The following is a 19,552-nucleotide window of genomic DNA, read 5'->3' as shown; positions in this document are numbered from 1 at the left end:
TAATATCGATATATTTTTGTCAAATTTTTATGATATCTTCAAACATATATTTTATTCAAAAATAAAAACATCATCGATTTCTCAAAATCATATAAAGTCATATTATAACATCGACTGAGATAAAGAATAAAATGAAATATTAAAATCACGATGTATCTCGCTGCATTGCGCGAGTACGCTTCTAGTATATTTAAAATGAGATGTTTATCTTATATTTGATTATGTTTATCTGCAGTTGGTTACACGACTTCAGATATGGAGCTTTAATAAGTTGTACTTACGCACAATCTACTTGCAATATTGAGTTTTAAGTAATATGCATTAATAAACAGTATTTTACACATAAAAAATTAATGTTGAATTCTTCAAAATGAAAAATTTATTGGAGATGAATGTAACTTTTTTTTATAGATTTAACTTTTTGGTCGGCAATTTTGAAGAAATTTTAGAGAAACATATTTGAAATATTCTCTAAATTTAAGAAAATAAATAAAATAAAGATTTTGAGTCGATAATAGATTAATATAATTTTTTTTTTGAGATTCCCTGAAATTTAAAAATGGAGATGCTATAACTATAGAGGGAGAGAGCGGAAAGAGGGGTGGGGGTGGGTGTATTACGATGACGGCGGAGGGGGGAAGAAGGAGGCGGTGATCTGTAGAAGGGCTGGCCATGTGGAAGCAGCTCATAGGTCAAGTTCAAGAGCTCTTAGACCTTTACGGTTCTCCTCCGCCTCCGATTCATACTGTTCGGCCGCCGGATTTTATTTATCTTCAACCTCCGACGCTAATTACACATTCGCAGCAATTTCCCGATGACAGGTTCTTCTTCTTTACCGAATTATTCAGATCGGTTATTTTGCTTTTGTTTCTTGAAATGTTCACTGTTTATGATGCTGTCATTCCCTGTAAATTGTATTGCAATACTTTGTTTAGTGGAAAATATCGTTATATTGAAGCATAGTTGTGGCTAACCGATAATCGATCAGATTAACAATCGGAACTTTCTATAACCTAGTTTTGTTGTTATGTACATGTCGTCACGTCGACAACTGTTGCTGATTTTGCGCTGAATGATATCCAATCTGTCGGTATTAGTGCATTGATAGCAATTTGCATTATTTACTATTGTTAGTTTTATTGATTGTTCCGAGTAAGAATCTGTTTATTTAATGGAAGTTGTAGTTTTACTTGATTTTACTCGTTTTGATGGATTTTTGGTTGTAGTTTCTTGTAATGGTCAGTGAAGTTATACTGTACTTGTATCTATATTTGTATGTGATATAGAAATGATAGCAATGCACCAATATGCATGGAAGGACGATGGAACTTTCATGTTAGATGGTCAAGAGCCAGATCCTTTGTCTCTTTGTGCTGAATCTTTGTCCCTGGCTTTTCCCCCTAGAGGGTTAAGTGATTCTCAATATCCCATGTGACCTAACTATAGAAGACATGGCAAATTTTATGATTTCCATGTGGATGCTGATTATGTTTTGCTGTTGTGCCAACTTGATTCGTTTGTATACAAGATTGCCTATACTCTATAGGTTCACAATGTGTTACCGTGTAGCGCATTCTTACTACCACACATATATATGAGATGTTAAGATTCGATAAAAGCAAGGAAGCATCTAATTGGGGATGAAAATCATGTTAATCACGGGTGCTATACTAGGTTTCATGCAGCCTTTTAGCTGTGAGAGTAGGAAGCTGTAACTCAGAGACGGACCTAGAATTTTTTTCAAGTGGTTGCACCATTTGACTATAAGAAACAAATATAGAGATATTTTTAACAAAATCATCATTAGTTTGTTCATTGCTTTTCATATATGAGGTCCTATGTTCAAGTCTTTTATTGCAAACTTTTTAGAAACATAATAAATTTGAAATTAAAAGCTAAAAACTAAGAAAATGGCACTAACGCATTTCGAACTCGGCTCTGGGGTGGAAAAAGTCCTTGCAAACCAACTCTATGAAGAGAAACTTGTATCCTCATTGTAGTTTCAAAATATATACGGTGGCACACAACAAATTGATACGGTGGCACTTTTCACGACTGTATGATTTTTTACACTACGACGGAGGAACGAAGCGGTGGCCCGTGCCACTGTATCCAATACACAGGGTCCGCCCCTGCTGTAAGTAGTGCTTTGCCTTTTCATCAACATTAACAAATATGGCTTGAGGGCCTGTTAATCCTATCGCATGTTAATTTATTGTTGGAAAGGACAGAAAGAGGGGGCATGGATTGGGGAGGGAGTGTATGTTTGAGTGTGGAAATATATACACGTATATATACAAGTCAGGGATTTTGACTGAAACAGTCACTCGATCCTAGTGGTTGAGGTTAGGTCTGCTTACAACCTACCCCTCCCAGACCTTACTCTTCAAGTGTGATATATTAGGTTCGTTTGGTTTGGTGATATATAATATTAAGCTTGGCAGAAGCCAGTGTGCATGTTCATTCAGCCAGGATGTTAATAAACATTTTAAACAACCAATGGGCTGAAGAGCGATACATGCAAATTTCCTAGGTGTTGTATTCTGCTTTTTATCAATGCTATTGCTATATGACTGGCAATTCTTATCTACAAACTGAAGAGCTGTTTGGAGCTATCCTTTATCATTCCTCGAGTAATTGGTCATGAGGATTTTAAGTTGTTAAAGGTCTTGACAATAGTAATCATTGTTATTTGAGTCCCATGAGAATCTAACATTATATCCAAGGAAGAGCAGGATCACCATATATTAGCCTGGCTAGACTCCCAGTGGGAAGCACTATGGTGCCTTGGGGGTTACGTCTTACGAGTGGCAGACATTTTTTTTGAGAATGAATCTTTTTATTGAAGGAACATAAAAAGGGTCCCATCGTACCGCCCGGATCTCACGAGTGAATTGAAAGTTGGATCTAAGCGCGGAGTTCCCCCACCATACCAGTCCCACAGCCATCATGGGGAGGTAAATCATACAAGATACTAGTTAAATACAAAAATAATGCCACCTTCTGTTTAATAAAGGCTTTGTGCAATAGAATTTAGTGGTAGAAAACTTAAATGCTGTAGAAAGGCTGGGAAATGGTAAGTCCTCAGTACCTTCTTGAAGAGAGGGGAAAAATAAAGGAGAGTTGTTACAGAGAGTCAGTCGCCAGGAAAAAAAGGAAAAGAACGTATCTGATGAATAGACATGGGAGTTAGGTGCTTATGATCTTTATTTTTTTTTTGTTTTTACTTTAATTTCTGCATGATCGACCTGTAACTTGCCCTCTAATATGTAAGTTATTTGATGTATAGCACCCAGGTAAGTTATACGTGCCATTTCTGTTACATAAATACAAGTCTAATAGGTGTGTCAAGAGGGAGGTTAAAACCAAATTAATATAGGGAAAGAGTATTTGTAGAATGAAAAGATATTTAAAGAGATGTCACTAGATTAGAGAATCTGGAAAGTTCTATTGATGTCAAACCTCAAGGTTTTGAAATCTTTTTATATTAGGAGGTGTTTGGTTGGGGTTATTTGGGGGTAAGGAATGGGAATGGAATTGAATATGGTGATTGGCTCAATATAATGCAATGAATTATTACGTAAAAAGTGGGTGATGATCCATACCCTAGTAAATCATTCCCCAACATAATCATCCCTTATTATAACCATTCCCATTTCCATTCCCCCCAAAAGAACCCCCCCCCCCCTACTTCAGTTTCTTTTTTAGCCTGCCCTGACTAGTTTGGGATAAAATGCTTCTATAATTCTATTTAAGTGTAATGCTGTCATTTTGACTTAAGAAAGAAATAGCACCTTTACCTTGTACTTTCTGAATCCTTGTCCTGTATTATTTTAATGTCGATTGACTTGTGCTCTTTTTTTCCTGATCATCTCTTATTTAGACCTTTGGATGCTTTTAAGCAGATGAAAAGTATTCAGAGTAATTTGATCTAGATCATACTTTTTTTGCTCTATGCCAATATATGACAACTAGAGACTGTAACACTGTGTTCTCGAATTTGGAAGGAAAAGAACAGAAAGGAAAGGGAGGGAAAGGAAGGGAAGGGAAGGAAAGGAAGAACGTGTTTATCTGTGTCCTCGAAAAGGAAGGAAAGGAAGGGGAAGGGAAGAAAATGAGTTTTCATGTTCTTCGAATGGGAGGGAAAGGAAAGGAAAGCTGTCATTTTGACAAATATACCCTTGAAGGGAAAAAAGGGCTGCTGTAGGGAAGAGGCATGGGACGTGAAGGATAGAGGGTATTTTATTAATGGCTAATCTTGGAATTTTACTATAAATTTTTTAGGCGTGTGTTTCTTCCTTCTCTTTCTTCTCAAATTTGGGAGGAAAGTTGTGAATTTCTTTCCTTCCCTTTCCTTTCCCTCCTAAAAGATTTCGAGAACACAAGTTCTTTTTTTACTTTCCTCCCTTTCCTTCGTAAAAAGGTTCTGAGGACACAGTGTAACGGTATGGATGAATTGTACACCCTCAAAGAATCTGTCTGTTTTTTACAGTACGTGGGTTTTACATATGAGTGGTCAACAAATAGCAGTCTCGTTGCACCCGATATGGGACAAAGTGAGCAATGTCTTATGCTTCCATGCCATGCTTCCCTGTGAAATCACGTGTTTGTTTTAGTCAAGAGAGGCCTAGAGCTATATTTTTCTACCTCTACCTGTTATCAAATGCTGTTAGTTTGGACATGTGGATCCCCCGCCCTTTTTTCAAACAAGGCATTGCATCAAGTTTTGAAAAGCTCCTACATGCTTAAGAAGGCCTACGAGCTTTTAAGACGTATGCACCAAAAATATGTGCATGTATATATATTCAAAGAATCCTTGGAGCCTTGGGATGATTTTAGGCGCTGCGTATTCCCTTTGGCTATATAATCGTGCGGTTTCTGGGAATTCAAAACCGGATTTCCTCCATAAATTCGATCTACATGGTACAGAACTTTTTATATTTATATCTTTTCTTGTTGGAGTTGTTTGGATGCAGGTAACTCCCTACTTGTATTACCATGGTCTTCCGAGTAGGATATGTAATACATAGGGACGACCTCACACCAAACGTCCTACTTTTTTTCCCCAGCCCCAACTGATCCATATTGTAATCTTGCAAAGCTTTTATAATGTTTACTTTTCTATTGCCACAGCCAGATTATTTGATATTCGAGAAGATAAAAACCAAACAAAACGAACCCGTTAGGGTGGGGGGATGAGATGTACTCTGGCCTGTCCTCTACCCAGAACGCAGAACTGCTGTTTCCATAAAGACCACCGGTTTGCAAAAAGTGTGCAAAAATGATAGCTTGTCCAAAAAGTTAGAACAATGTGAGAAGTGGAAAACTAAAGAAGATTAAGGTTAGAGACAAAAACTGAAAAGAAGACTAAAGGGCCTTTCACTAAACACTTACCTTGGTAAGCGCTTACCGGTTCAATTACCTTACCGGATGAACATAACAAGGACCGAGAATCTTACCTTACCGGGTTATAAACGCTTACCGTCAATCCATTTTAATGGTCTGGAATGTTACTTCTTAAGGTAAGTGAAAGTGGTGAGCCTTCCCGGTATGTGCTTACCCGGTAAGTGTTCGGTAAATGGCTCCTAAGACTAAAGAAAATTAAGCAGCACCATGTTAATCAAAAGTAGGTACTTGAGAAGATTAAGGCTTGAAAATGATATTTCAACCAAAGTGTGATCCTTCGTTCTTCATTTTGTTTACCATTTGTTTTCCTTGTGATATCACTTCTCATTGCCATCTTATTCTGTAAATCTCTATAGCATCTTTGTTCAGATTCCCTGCATCAGTTCAAATGGGAATTCACTGTTTCATTTTTGGAGCACTCCCTACATCAGAGTTTTCCCATGGTTTGGAAGTGAAACTCTTGTCAAAACAAGGGTCTCTGCTTTATGTGATTGATTATTTATTTATGGTGCGTTTGGTATGCGAAAAAGATTGGATAGGACTGAACGAATGAAAGTGAGCTAGGCAGGTGAAAGAATTGTGGAAAGTTGTAGGGTTTTTAATCTGACATGGCTAGTTAGTACTTTATAAGTCCTGTCTCATCTTCCTGATTTTTGTTTCACCTATTTTGGCGGCGACGGGGCATAAAAAATGTATTTTTGTCTTGCACACTCAAGTCCTGTCCTATTGGCACAAGTTTTTGTACTGGTGTCCCATATATCTAACGCACCCTTAAGTTAGTCAATACGATTAGATCTATATTTGAGTTCACAAATTCTTATGCTGCTACAGAGTTAGGAACATTTACTTTTCTTCTGTATTATAATTCTCCATTTAGTCACAACACATTTGTTGCTCCCAGTAGGCATAACCGTATTGGGTGAACCACATAAATCATGCTTTCCTCCGTGTGGAGCTACTCGATAAGGGAATATCTTTCTTTTTCATCATCAGTTGATTTTCTTTGCAGATGCTGTTTTTCGAACCTTGAAGACGACCCTACAGAAGATGATTGTTACAGTCTTATAATGAAAGGTGGGGAGTTCAAGATATCGGAACCTGGAAAGTCTCTGTTGTCAAAACGAGCTCGAAAGGAGCAACTTCCGGGGAAGTTAGACGATGGCTCAAGTTCAAACACGGATATGGAAGCAATCTGGAGAGAGTTCCCGGAAGACCTATACGAGGCTGTCATCGCACGACTTCCAATTTCCACGTTCTTCCGGTTTCGGTCAGTTTGCCAAAAATGGAATTCCTTGTTGATTTCTAGTAGTTTCTTCCTTCAATGTGCTCAACTCCCACAAACACAACCTTGGTTCTATACCAACATAGGAGCCATGTATGACCCTGGCTCAAGAAAATGGCACCACCCTACTCTACCCGCCATACCCACAAAATCTATCATCCTGCCTGTGGCTGCAGCCGGTGGTCTAGTCTGTTTACTTGACATTGACCGTAGGAGCTTATACGTATGTAATCCTCTTGCTAGTTCTTTCAAAGAGTTACCAGGTAGACCGGCTAGGGTCTGGTCAAGAGTAGCCGTAGGGATGACCCTGAACCAGAAATCAGCTAACGGTGGTTACCAAATCATGTGGGTTGGTTCCGATGGTGAGTATGAAGTTTACGACTCCACAAAGAACACCTGGACATGCCCTGGAAGTATGCCATCTTGTATCAAGCTACCATTGTCGTTAAACTTCAGGTCACAGGCAGTGTGTGTAGACGGTTCGATGTATTTCCTGAGGTCAGATCCAGATGGGATTGTGTCTTATGACATGGAAACTGGAGTTTGGAAGCAATTTACAGTCCCGGCCCCTGTCCACCTGAGCGACCAGAGTCTGGCGGAGTGTGGCGGGAGGATCATGCTGGTGGGGTTGCTGACGAAAAACGCAGCTACTTGCGTATGCATATGGGAGCTTCAGAAGATGACTCTCTTGTGGAAGGAGGTTGACAGAATGCCAAATATATGGTGCTTAGAGTTTTATGGAAAGCACATTAGGATGTCTTGTTTGGGTAACAGAGGATTGCTCATGTTATCTCTTCGATCCAAAGTAACGAGTCAATTGGTTACCTACGATATCTCGAAAAAGGAGTGGGTGAAGGTCCCTGGTTGTGTGATCCCGCAAGGCGGCAAGCGGCGGTGGATCGCGGCTGGGGTTGCGTTTCACCCGTGTCTGCCTGCTGTGGCTTGATATAGTTTCAGCATTTTGTTTAGAGTCTGTCTTTTTCGTATTGAGCTGACTTTTTGAATCATTCGTGCCTTTTGTCATAAATAAACCATGATGCTTGGGAAAAAATTGCAAAAAAGAAACTTGATTTTGAAATAACAAGCAATTCTGACAGGTTGATTATCAAGTTAGATGATTTTACAAGGGAAAATCTCAAAAAAAATAAAAACGTAATCATTTATTTGTGTGTATATATATATATATATATATATATATATATATATATATGCACATATAGGTAATTGAAGTTGTTTCTTGGTTTGTATGCATGAACCGGACAAATTCCTTACAAGTTTGTATGCATATGTACATACCGGCCAGATGAACGGTTACTTGGGTGTTTCTCCATTTTTCATTTTTAAGGTTTTCCCCGAATCTCCCTCTTCTCTCCCCCTCTGTATATATGTATTGCATTTAATTCTATGATTTGTCCAAAATCTTTATTATTGCAAACTTCAATGTTTTTATTTTGTTCGGAATAATTGGTTTGGTAAGTATTTTGCGGTTCAAAACCAATCACTAGGAAGCTTAGATCGGGTTCGTTCATATAGAGAACACGTATTGTGGGTAGGGGTGTGCATCGGGTGGGTTCGGTTGGAAACCAAGCATCGCCAGGTTCAAATCCGATCAGATTTCGGATATGAAAACCAAACCCTGAATTTTGAGTTTCGGATTGCTACGGGTTGATCAGGTTTCAGGTATAGTTATAATGCAAAAAACATATATATTCAATCGACTTTGACGATGAATTTAGTTGATTAAGAGGATTAATGAATTTATAGTAGGTTTAGAAATAAAAAAAAAGGATTACAGACTAGGATTTAGAATTTTCAAAAGATAATTAACTAACTATATGTATATAATATTTAAAATATATATGGATATATATATTTGGGTTGGTGGCCAAAAATCAAATCCAACCTGAATCAGAATATCCCCAAAAGTCGGGTTTTGGATTTTGGGCAATACGGCTTCTGCACCAACACTTTATTTTTGGTTTGAGTTTGAAATTCAGACCATTTGATTTCTGCACACACCTAATGGTAGGTTGTGCGCCTTTGCCTGCATGTTTGAAATAAAACTATTCCAATTCAATATGTGGCTTGTTATATAAAAAAAAACTGTTCCAATTCATTATGTAGCTTGTTATATAGAATCAATTGATTGAATATATCAAAGAATCTAAAGAACACGTCTACTACTTGTTTAAAAGATAAGATATGAAGATTAAATGTAGGTTGCCTTTTTTTTATTGGGTTTAAAATGGTCTTTCGTGTAGTAGAAATAGAGAATGTTTGGTTTGGTGTGTTTCGTTTTCTCCTACGGTGAAAGAATAAAGTAAATGTGTGTATATGAATGGTGGAACTCATCAGGAGTCCACAGTTTGAGACTTACTTGCTTAGAATCTTCCTCCTTATAATTGGCAATATATGATTCGCCTAAGATGTTACAAACACCCCTTAGGATTCATCATATCCGATGAGGTTTGTGCCATCATCCCAATAAGATCAGGATTGACTCTGATACCTTTTGTAACATCCCAAAGCTCAAAGCAACAAACCGACTCAATAACTTTGAATCTAACTTAAAATCATGGTGAAAGTTATTGATAACCCACAACTTGAGGCTTACAAGGAGCTCATAGATCACATTTTTGATACAAGACAAATATTAGGTTCGAACCTGGGCCCTTCGCTAGCCTCAACCGCTAAGTGAGCCAAAAAATGCCCTTACATTCTTCAAGACGGGTTCCGTGTAAGGTTGGTTGGGGTTGACGGTAATCAATTTTTGACCCAAATTAACAATCATAGTGAACAGTTGGTGCTCCCACGTGACCGTGAGGCATTATGGCAGATTGTATATGGTACATATGAACACGTACATTCATTGCTAAAAATCAATCTCACACGCCATACATATGAGTATAAATAAATTTGTGTTACTATATGAACATAGTTTTTTACGCATATAGAAATCATTGCAATTTGCAAACTGAATAATTCAACGGACCATCATCACTTTACAATGTTGATAATTTTACTATAAACGTTTGAATTGCTTCACTATTATCTTGAGAAAAAATTCACCAAACACCCGTAACAACGAAGTTTAGATGATGAAGACGAAATTGCTTTAAGGAAAAAGAAAACCCAGTTAATCAATAACGAGTAGGTTATATATCGTAGTTTTAGCCATTATTTGTAGAAATCCAAAAACAAGAGATATTACACTCATTTGGCCACAATGCTGCTGCTGATTTGGTAAATGGTACCATCAGGTTCTATAGTGCTAGGCCCATTGAATAAGACGATGTTAAAACAGCTGCAGCAGTCAAGCCATGCCCCCACTTGTAGCTGTCCTGATTATCTGAAACAGAGCTGAAGACAAGCAAAAGATATTAACAAAATCAGAACCATATCTGTCCAAGTAAACTTTATTCTTAAGTGCAACAGCTACAATTGCTTATCCCCCATGGTAATCGTGTTTGGTTAAAGATATTGGAATGAATATAAAAAAAATGTTTGTGTTTTATATAATATAATAAGTCCACCTTCACGAATCGAAATTTTCATTTCATTTCAGATAAAACTAGAGGAATGCAAATTCATTCTCATTTTCATTCTTTGTTATTTTCATTTCCATGCATGAACCAAAAAACCAATATACAAAATTAAGAATTTAAAGATTCTTGATTTTTTTTTTTCATAATCACCGTCATTTTTCCAGAAAAGGCAAAAAGGGAAAAAGCCGAAGCTTTGAAAATGGGAAATGTTTTAAACAAAGGAATATATATACCCAAAGCAGCGTTTGGAATTTGTCACAACCCGAAAGGAAATGTGTCTTGTATCCTTAGACTTATAGTTTATTGCTTATTTCGTGAAGATATAGAATCACTGTGAGACATTTTTTTCCCTTTACAGACTAATATAAAACCATGTAGTGGAAGGAGTAACTATCTTACATGATCCGATGACAACAAACACGAAAAACCCAAGCATAACAGGGCCAACAGGGTAGCTCTTGCCCTTTTTGGCAGAGGTTTCAGGGACCGATCCACGCCTAACGATGTTCTTATCGAACTTCTCCACCTTCCTGTCTGCAAGACGCCTTGATGTCGTCTAGATACAGATAATACAAATACAGAAAACTTAAGTATGGTAAATTGATCAACTGATCTTGCCATATAACTGCAGATCACAAAAGTCAAGCGAACATAGCTTTTCAATTCATTGAGGGCAGGCTAATTCAGATTCAATTACAACATCAACTTTCAATAATCATCAATCGTCTTTTTACTGGATTAGTTCAGAACTTTTCCGATAGGATTTTAATTGAAAACCTTACGCCTTAGGTTAAATCGTAGCTTTTAGTAGAGAAAAATCATATAGAATATGATAATTCAAAAAAAGGATCAAATGTGAACGAGTTAGATTAGGATGTATTCAATTGTCAAGGTGCGGTAGCCCTAATTCTTCACAATCAGCTTCTTTAATTTATTGATTCCTGATCTGATAGCTTCATGTACGATTTTCGAGCAGGAAAAAAGCAAAAATCTAAAAACCAATGATTTAAACTTTCATACGCGAGATCCATTTTCTAAGTTTATCATAGAAATTTCAACGTCAAAATCCGTTAAAAACAAAACGATTATCAAACAGGCAATACAAAAATCACCCGTTCCGATGGTCACAGAACAAAAATCATTATCATTCCTAATTGATAATCCACATTTCGACGCCATATTCCCTTAAAACAAACCGATTATCAAATAGAAAAATACTCAATAGGTAGAGGCACGATGAATCATGATGAAGAATTGAAATCTAGAACAACATTACCATGATTTGAGAACCGCCTGAGGTAGTACGTAGAACGCTATTCTTCTCGATTTCCGGCGAGAGTACGGCAAAGCGAAATTCCTATTCCGAATTTAATGATTGATAGAGGATTACAGAGGTGAGGGAGGGTTGATCACGTATTTATAGAAACTTTCAGGACATTGTATTTGAAGGTTGACGGGTGCAAACAATGAAATACTTTTGATTGGTCAGAAGCACGTCATCTGATGACGTGTCCGAATGCAAGTGGAGTACATGACGTATGAAGTCATAAAAGAAGTCCACTGGTTTAATGTCTTATGACGTGGAGAAGTTGACTTGTACGCTATTGTTTTTCCCTTTCAAATAAACTTTCCCTTTTTAAAACCGATTGTTTGACGGTTGCTGAATGATTTGGTACAAAATGGTTAAGTGGTCAGAATGGTTAAAAGGGTCTGAATAGTTAAGTGCTGAATGAAATAATGTTGTTTGGTAACTGTTCTCTGAATGACAGTAAATTACCATTTTAACCCTCATTCACATTAGGGATGCCACTTCGACCTTCACCACCGCCACCGGCAAAAATCACGTAATTTGATCCATTACTAGAATCCTCATTTTCTTGCTGTGGTTCTTGATCAGATGATTAGGGCAAAACAGTAAAATTAGGGCAAATCAAGCAAACTACAGACTGAAACCAGCACTAAAAGAATCCACCAGACAAAACACAAGTTACTAAAACACTAGGCAACAACTAGAAATTAAAATACCTAAACCAAAAGTGATAGATTTGAAAACCTACGATAGATAAATCTAGCATTCGATCTTGAAAGGTGAGCAAAACCTCAAAATCAAAAGGCAAATCAACGGAGATAATCAAAAACCACATAATTTTAGAAAGATGTATACCTTTGGAGGCTTCGAAGTTGAAGGCACAGAATCATTAGGGTTTATATCTGAATCACCAGAGCTTTGACTGATTTGCTTTTCAATACAACCCAAATCCAAGCAGCCCAAATCCATATCCTTCGATTATCTCAATATTGAATGAATCAAATGTGATAAAAATGAAAAAGAACCGTTGAGTATGAAGCGACATGCGTGAAGAGAGGGGTTGGGAAGAAGGGGTGGAAGGGTAAACTTGGAACAAGAGATATCTGAATCATTTAGTGGAGACCTGGACACTAAATCATTAAGAGGTTTTTGTAACCATTAAGAGCCTCATTCTTTTTTTGCCAAACAGTCCATTAAGAGCCAAACAAACAGCCCCTAAAGGTTGTTTACCAAACATGTAAGCGTTTACTGAGTGTCACTTAGGAGTCGTTTACCAAACCTTTATCCAGATATTGTTTACCAAACCCTTATCCAGATAGATGTTTATCAAGTCATATGACTTTATTGGATGAATATAGTAAGGACCAAATTTTTTACCCGATAAGAACGAGACATCAGACATGGACCAAGAGTTTTATCCGGTAAGTAAGAGCTAAAATCTTACCTGATAACTAAGTGATGATGTTGAATTTTACCGAGTAAATGTTTGATAATAGCCATTAACTCTTGCCAATACCATATATAAAAATCTCTATATTTATAGAACTCTCTAAAATTCAATATATAGAAGAGAGAAATAGTAATTTGATTCTTTCTCACCAATAAAATGTATCGATAATAAATATACATTGAATGTATAGAATATTTTAATAAGTTAGATAGTTAATGCATGAAATGCTAAAATAAAGCAAAAGTTAGGTCGAACGTTATTTTTTCATTAGAGATTTTGACTTTCGATACTTGATTTTAGAAAAAATTATAGCAAATTCGTTCAAGATGCTCTTACTGATTGACGAAGACGTAATCTTACAATTTGTATGAGTAAATTGCATGAAAAAGTAATGTACTTTAACTTGATTCATATTTTGAGTAACGTACTTTCAGAACTTTCATTTTGGTACCTAAGATGTAAAGTTTTAAACATTTAAGTATCCCAATAACCGGTTGAAACATTAACCGGTTATCATGCTGATGTGGCGAGTAATGTGGATTGTATCCAACTCAGTATTATTTGCTGACATGGTTAGTAACACGGATTTATTTTTAATCTAAAATTAGTCTCTATTTTTTAATCTAAAGTTAGTCTTCAACGGTTACCCGGCTATTTAAATGTTTAAAACTTTACAAGTTAGGTACCAAAATGAAAGTTTTGAAATACAAAACCCAAAATAGAAATCAACTTAACGTACATAACTATTTCATACAATTTGCCTAATTTGTATTATAGGTGGTACAAGACGATGGACCAAACAACAATATAATCTGGGTTTACCGATAAAATCCAGTTTTAGACTCCTTAAAGATCAAAGGTTCAAACCTCACAAAAATAAAACAGATGGGTGCATACATAAGCTCACTCAGACTATATAAAATATAAATAGTGTATACTTCAAAAAGAGGCTATATTTATATTAGTACCAAAAATCCCTCCGCATTTTACAGTAAAGGTTCTACAAGTACAACAGTTTGAAATGAAGTCAAAATATCGCAGCAACTAACAAACGGAGAGCAGCATTTGTTGGACAAATTTCAACACTAAGTCCGTACCTAATTTTCCATCCATCAAACCATCCAAAAAAGCAAACCACAAACTCCAAGTTCAGGAAATTTGCACCCCAAATGGGAGAAAACACCATCACTACTTGGAACCGCAATCTTTCTTCAACATTTCATCGCCTTCTTCATTCACATTTTCTGTGACTTGAAGAAACTCAGAAGGAATGGCTGCAGGATCAAGCTCACAACAACCCTTTGGAGCATTTGGAGATTCTTGACCCGTGAGCAAATACGAAGGTATTTTATGCGAAAACCGGATGATTTCATTTTCCAAAACTACCCTTGTTTCCTTGGGGTTTATATGCCTGTGAAATACCGTCTTAAAATCGGCTACTTTGATGAGCGGAGTGATGGTGATGCCGGTTTCTTCATCGTACTCATCTACTTCCACGATTTCGTACTTGTGTTTTTGATCATTCCTGTATACAGCACAGACGTCTTGTTTCCTAGGAAAAACACGTATGTTCCCGTTTGCTAGTTTCGTAAAACTCGCTTGGTGTGAAAAGTAATTAGGGACCGAAACGATTTCGTGTTTTCCTGCTTTGAATTCACCAAATGCTTTCAAGAACCCGGATGACAGATTTGGGTGGTGGTTGGGTGTTGAATTAAGCCAGCATACCTTCATTTTAAAAGGGTCTATAGAGATTACTTTTAGAATCATAGCGTAGTATCGTGGCATTCCGTCATGATCATCGTAAGCAGCCCATACCTGGCCTTCTTCGAAGCACTTTTCGCTTCTGTCGTGATCAAAATCATGAAAATCCGGATCGGGCACATCGGTCACGACCGGTTCGATCCGATGATCATTCGAGTCTCCATTTACCAAACCATCGACTTTTCCATTTCCGTTTCCTTTTTCTGTAACCCCTTTAACCGTAGAATCTATGACAGTTTCTGAGCTCCATTCGTGTAGTTTCTTTCTAATTTCCATAGTTGCCTTCTTAATGAGTTGATTCTTGATACCGGCATTGGAGATATCTTTCTTTATATCAACTTGTGGAGATGAAATCGAAGAACCCGAAAGTCGAGTTTCCTTATTTGCCCCAAACCCATCAACATCCTGCTTTGTTTTCACGGAATTCAAGTGCTTGGACGACGCGTTACCTGTTTTTTTCGAGATCTTCCTTCGTAAAGCTTCATTTCTTTTAGTGGCCGCCTGAACTTCTTCTCGATCCCGTTTTACTTTCTCGTACGCCTGTTGAACCATGCTTGTTGCTTGAGAAACAGCTGCAGGACTAGCCGTTTTTGAGAATGGACCCCACTTGGAGCTCGTATCATTACACGTAGTGCTTGACCCGTTTTCTCTGGCTCCTTGAACCTTTTCCGGAACTTCTGAAGGACCGTTGGTATTTGGCGGTGGAGTCTCGATTGCCAGAAAAGGTCCATGGCAAGTGGGACATAGAAGATTTCGGTTCAAATACATTCTCATGAATTCGTACTGCAATTTGCATCTCTTGCAAACAGTCCAAAACGTTTTCGGTGTTATCGTTTTATCGGACGGTGAAGGAACAACAGTAGGACCCGTCTGTTTATTAGACGATGAAGGAACAGCCATAGGACCTTTCTTCTTCGTGGCATTAGTATTATCCCTCGGAGAATTAGTTGTACCCTTTGTTTGAGTAGTTGTACCCTTTGCTCGATTAATCGTACTCTTTACGAAACTGTAAAAACTGGTCTTCCGGGATGACGTTGGTACTCCAGAACCACCATTTTGAGTCTGAACCCTCTGCTTAAAAACTCTAACGTTCCTCTTATGGTCATAGGTTGTTCTTTTGTCTTTATCAGATAGCAAATTCCAAGCTTCAGAAACATACTTAAATGCCCCATCCGCCCCCATAGACTTGTTTTTGTCGGGATGAAGAGATAAAGCTAGTTTTCGGTAATGTTTCCTAACGGTATCATCATCGGCTAACGGGCTCACACCAAGTATCCCGTAATAGTCCAATTCTCCGTTTATTTTGTTTTCTACAGCAACATACACATCTAGAACTGCCAACAACTGGGAAATACCATCAAGGTCAGGATACAAACTTTGGGCCTTCAATGCAAATTTCTTTGCCCCCATTATGTCTTTTGCAGAAAACTTAGTTTCGGCAATTTCTTTCGCCCTCGTAGCTTCATCCCTATTGCAATCCATCGTTCACTTAATCTGTTTAATCTACTTCACCACTTCCTTCGAAACGTTACTTACATTAAAAACTTTAGGTCAGCACGAAAATTTGGCAATATTCTGGCTCGAGGTAGCACTTCGTCAAGCTCCCACTTCTGATCGCAAAAGCAATATAGTTCAACCTTAATTCAAGAATATATAGTTTAAAGGTTAATTGGGAACAAAGATTTACAGGATTCAAAAGCTAGAGTTAGAGGAACAACTAGAGCAAAAGCTTGTTTGTTAGCAGCTTAATGAGCTTAATGGGACTTACAACTTATCCGGTCAGGTATATATGACTGTTTGGTAGTGCTTAATAATATAGAAAGTGGCTTATTCATTAAGCTTTTAGGGGGGAGCTTTATGCAGAAAGCCAAGTTTTTTCCATACCTCCCCCTCCAATAAAAAACATGTTTATTCCATCTATGAAAAAACCCTCACAAACAAAAACTTTCTCAATCTATAAAGACAGACTAATGCACACAGACTCTTTATCCATATAGGACTCCCAAGTGACTCGTAACATCAATGACAAGAAACAAGTACGCGGCTGAGAATATGACATAAAATTAAAACAATTTTGATAAACATAACGAGCTTTATTACAAAATTTACTTGTTGGACTTTGAAAATAGATTGGCATAAGGCAGGTGTATTCGTATCTAACAATTATTTTCGGGGATTACAGAGAATCCAACAAGAAATATAGATACTTATTCTAAATGTTAACGACTGATTAAACAATAATTATCCCTATAATGACTTTCTCGTACATTCTAACATAAGTTATTGTCCCCCCATCTTAGGATCCTTATCAGTTTACAACTAATGACACAATTTGTATAACAGCTGTCATGCAAGTAATAAATACCGATGAGAATCAATCAAGGATCTCACTTTGTTATCAGCTTAATATTCATTTTGTGTACTTCTTTGTGCACATTAACTTACATATCAAGGATTAACAGATCATGTAGACGAAAAACATTGGCAATGAACCATGGTTTGTCACCCCCACTTATTAAGATGCTACAATCATCAAGTCTCTCTCTTTTTTAATAAAGATCCGCCAAATTTGTTATCCATCATTAATGATCATAATCTATTTAGAGAAATTAATCCATGATTCTTTCATCAGTCATATTAATTCCAATCTGCTTTCATCTTCCGAGCATGCTCAGTACTAGCATCAGATCATAAACAGCAAAGCTATACATACACACATATACTCACACACGCGCGCATACATATATGTAAACACACACACATATAGGTATATACGTAGATGTAAGCCTACACACGTGTATGTAAGTATCCTCCTTTCTCTCTCATATATACGTAAGTTTTACTTTTACTTTCAGCCCTAATTTCTAAATTATAATTTCTGAACTTTAACCTCACATGTTTTTAAGAAAAAGGCCAAATCCGTCCCCTTGTATCCCTGGCCAAATATTCCGGGATACGGGATACCTCCAGGCTAATACTGAAGCACTCAACATGGGAGTTCGAAGAGGGCAGCTACACCACTGCATCTTGTCAAAGACTAACAAGTCATTAACATCAAAAGCCATCTCTGAACCACATTCTAGTAACTGACCTCCCAAGTATAACAGATGTGAAATCCTAGAAAAACCAAGTTCCAAGTTTAGCTTAGCATATCATATAATAGCACATAGAAAACCACAAAAAAAAAAACTGAGGAACACCTTGTTATGCACATGTGTATACAAGTAATTTATAAGCAATTTGTCCCATATGCACATGTTTATAACATATGCATAAAAACCAAGAAACAACTTCAATACTTGTATCCATATGTGCATACAGTCTATATGGATGGTTACAGAGTGTTTTCCAATTTTAACGAGGTTTTCCCTGAACCTCCCTCAATCCGTATCAGATAGGTAACTATCAAACACCTGCAACTGTATGGCTAGGAATTTGAAACGAGAAAAACACTACCAGTTCACAATTTAAGCTTAATGAGCTCCGAAACCAACTCAAATCTTGAATCCATGCACACAAATACATCTTTAAATCCCTCGCCTTTTTCTAGTTATCAAAATGATGGAGTAACAGGTATCATTAAGAGCAAACTAACAGAAAAGCCGATATACACCAAATGATGATATTCAGATCACATCAAATCCAGATAAAATAAAGGTAAGTTGTTGATCTATGTAGAATTTTTACATCAACATGAACTCGAAATACACCAATCAGAACCTTATATGAATCAGAGAAAGTGTAAAAAAAACCCTATAAACTCGTGATTGAAACCCGACTATCAAATAATCGAAATGCAATTTGTAAAAGAGTTCGAACAACATACCAATGGCGGAAGCTCGTTTAATTTGAATTATGGGCAGGGCATCATCGACGATCGTCCTCTATCGAATTAAATATTTTGAGTTTTGGTCCCTCTTTTCTCAGCCAAATCTCAAAAAATCCCCAAATTATTCATCCACAATTTCGCGTGTCTTTAAACCTACTCTGCCAGTCTTCGCCCATCTTAAACCCTAACTCAAATTCCTATTAAAATAACCTAACCATGGTTCACTTTTTACCCTAAATCTCTAACTATGGTACACATTTAATTCTTGGTATGGTTAACCAATCATGAAATATCTTGTAGGTAACACGATTATATATCTCGTTATGACCATTTCCAACAGTTATGTTATATTTTTTGCTCCTTTTCAAATTTAGAGATTTCTCCATTCCTTTCCATTAAAATTTTTATTTTAGAGAAGAATTTAACATAGCTATTGGCTTAAACTAACCCAAATGTCCGAAATTTCTAAAATAACATAGGTGTTCATAATAAAAAGGCTTATTCTAGTTAGAATCTTATTGTCATTTGAAACATCATTGTCATTATTGGGCACAACGTTCTTTTTAAATATCCAACCAGCTATGCGAGCCGACTAATCACGGAGTGACCACCTGTTTTGTAGATAGTCTGGAGTCACCGCATTTGAACCTTTGTTGGCCACAAAAGGGATTTTATTCCTCCTTGTATTTGAACATGAGACCTCCAGATAGAGTCAAACTCAAACCAATCAGGTATCACCCTTGTGGTTCTTTGACACAACCGTTCATTTGTACGTGGTTGTCCGTTCTTTTCGTTCTAAAAATAATCAATCTGTAAACGTATTTTAAGAGAATAAACCTATAAAATTTTAAAAATATGGAAGTAAGGGGCCATTTAACAAATGCTTACTCGGGTAAACGCTTACCAAGTCACATTATCTCACTGGATGAATATGGTGAGGACCAAGAATCTTACTCGGTAAGAACGAGAC

At 37.0% G+C, this 19,552-nt stretch overlaps 3 protein-coding genes across 3 annotated transcripts; 1 reads left to right on the top strand and 2 right to left on the bottom strand.

The window, feature by feature from the left end:
* Window positions 1-646: 646 nt before the first annotated feature.
* On the top strand, window positions 647-7,835 carry LOC112522456 (F-box only protein 6-like). Its single transcript, XM_025131576.1, has 2 exons — window positions 647-821; window positions 6,416-7,835. The coding sequence occupies exons 1-2, from the start codon at window positions 673-675 to the stop codon at window positions 7,632-7,634; spliced, it is 1,368 nt and encodes a 455-aa protein (XP_024987344.1). The 5' UTR covers window positions 647-672; the 3' UTR covers window positions 7,635-7,835.
* Window positions 7,836-9,856: 2,021 nt separating this feature from the next.
* On the bottom strand, window positions 9,857-11,623 carry LOC112523550 (stress-associated endoplasmic reticulum protein 2). Its single transcript, XM_025133197.1, has 3 exons — window positions 11,510-11,623; window positions 10,633-10,789; window positions 9,857-10,048 (listed from the first exon to the last, which is right to left on the bottom strand). The coding sequence occupies exons 1-3, from the start codon at window positions 11,510-11,512 to the stop codon at window positions 10,002-10,004; spliced, it is 207 nt and encodes a 68-aa protein (XP_024988965.1). The 5' UTR covers window positions 11,513-11,623; the 3' UTR covers window positions 9,857-10,001.
* A 2,325-nt stretch (window positions 11,624-13,948) lies between these two features.
* LOC112523396 lies at window positions 13,949-16,285 on the bottom strand. The gene has a single exon (XM_025132987.1). The coding sequence runs from the start codon at window positions 16,233-16,235 to the stop codon at window positions 14,181-14,183; it is 2,055 nt and encodes a 684-aa protein (XP_024988755.1). The 5' UTR covers window positions 16,236-16,285; the 3' UTR covers window positions 13,949-14,180.
* Window positions 16,286-19,552: the final 3,267 nt, after the last annotated feature.

This window comes from Cynara cardunculus (genome assembly GCF_001531365.2).
Source record: "Cynara cardunculus var. scolymus isolate 2C chromosome LG 12, CcrdV1, whole genome shotgun sequence".
Classification (NCBI taxonomy): Eukaryota; Viridiplantae; Streptophyta; class Magnoliopsida; order Asterales; family Asteraceae; genus Cynara; species Cynara cardunculus.
The sequence above is the reverse complement of the archived record's forward strand: the minus strand, read 5'-3'. Positions and strand labels throughout refer to the sequence as shown.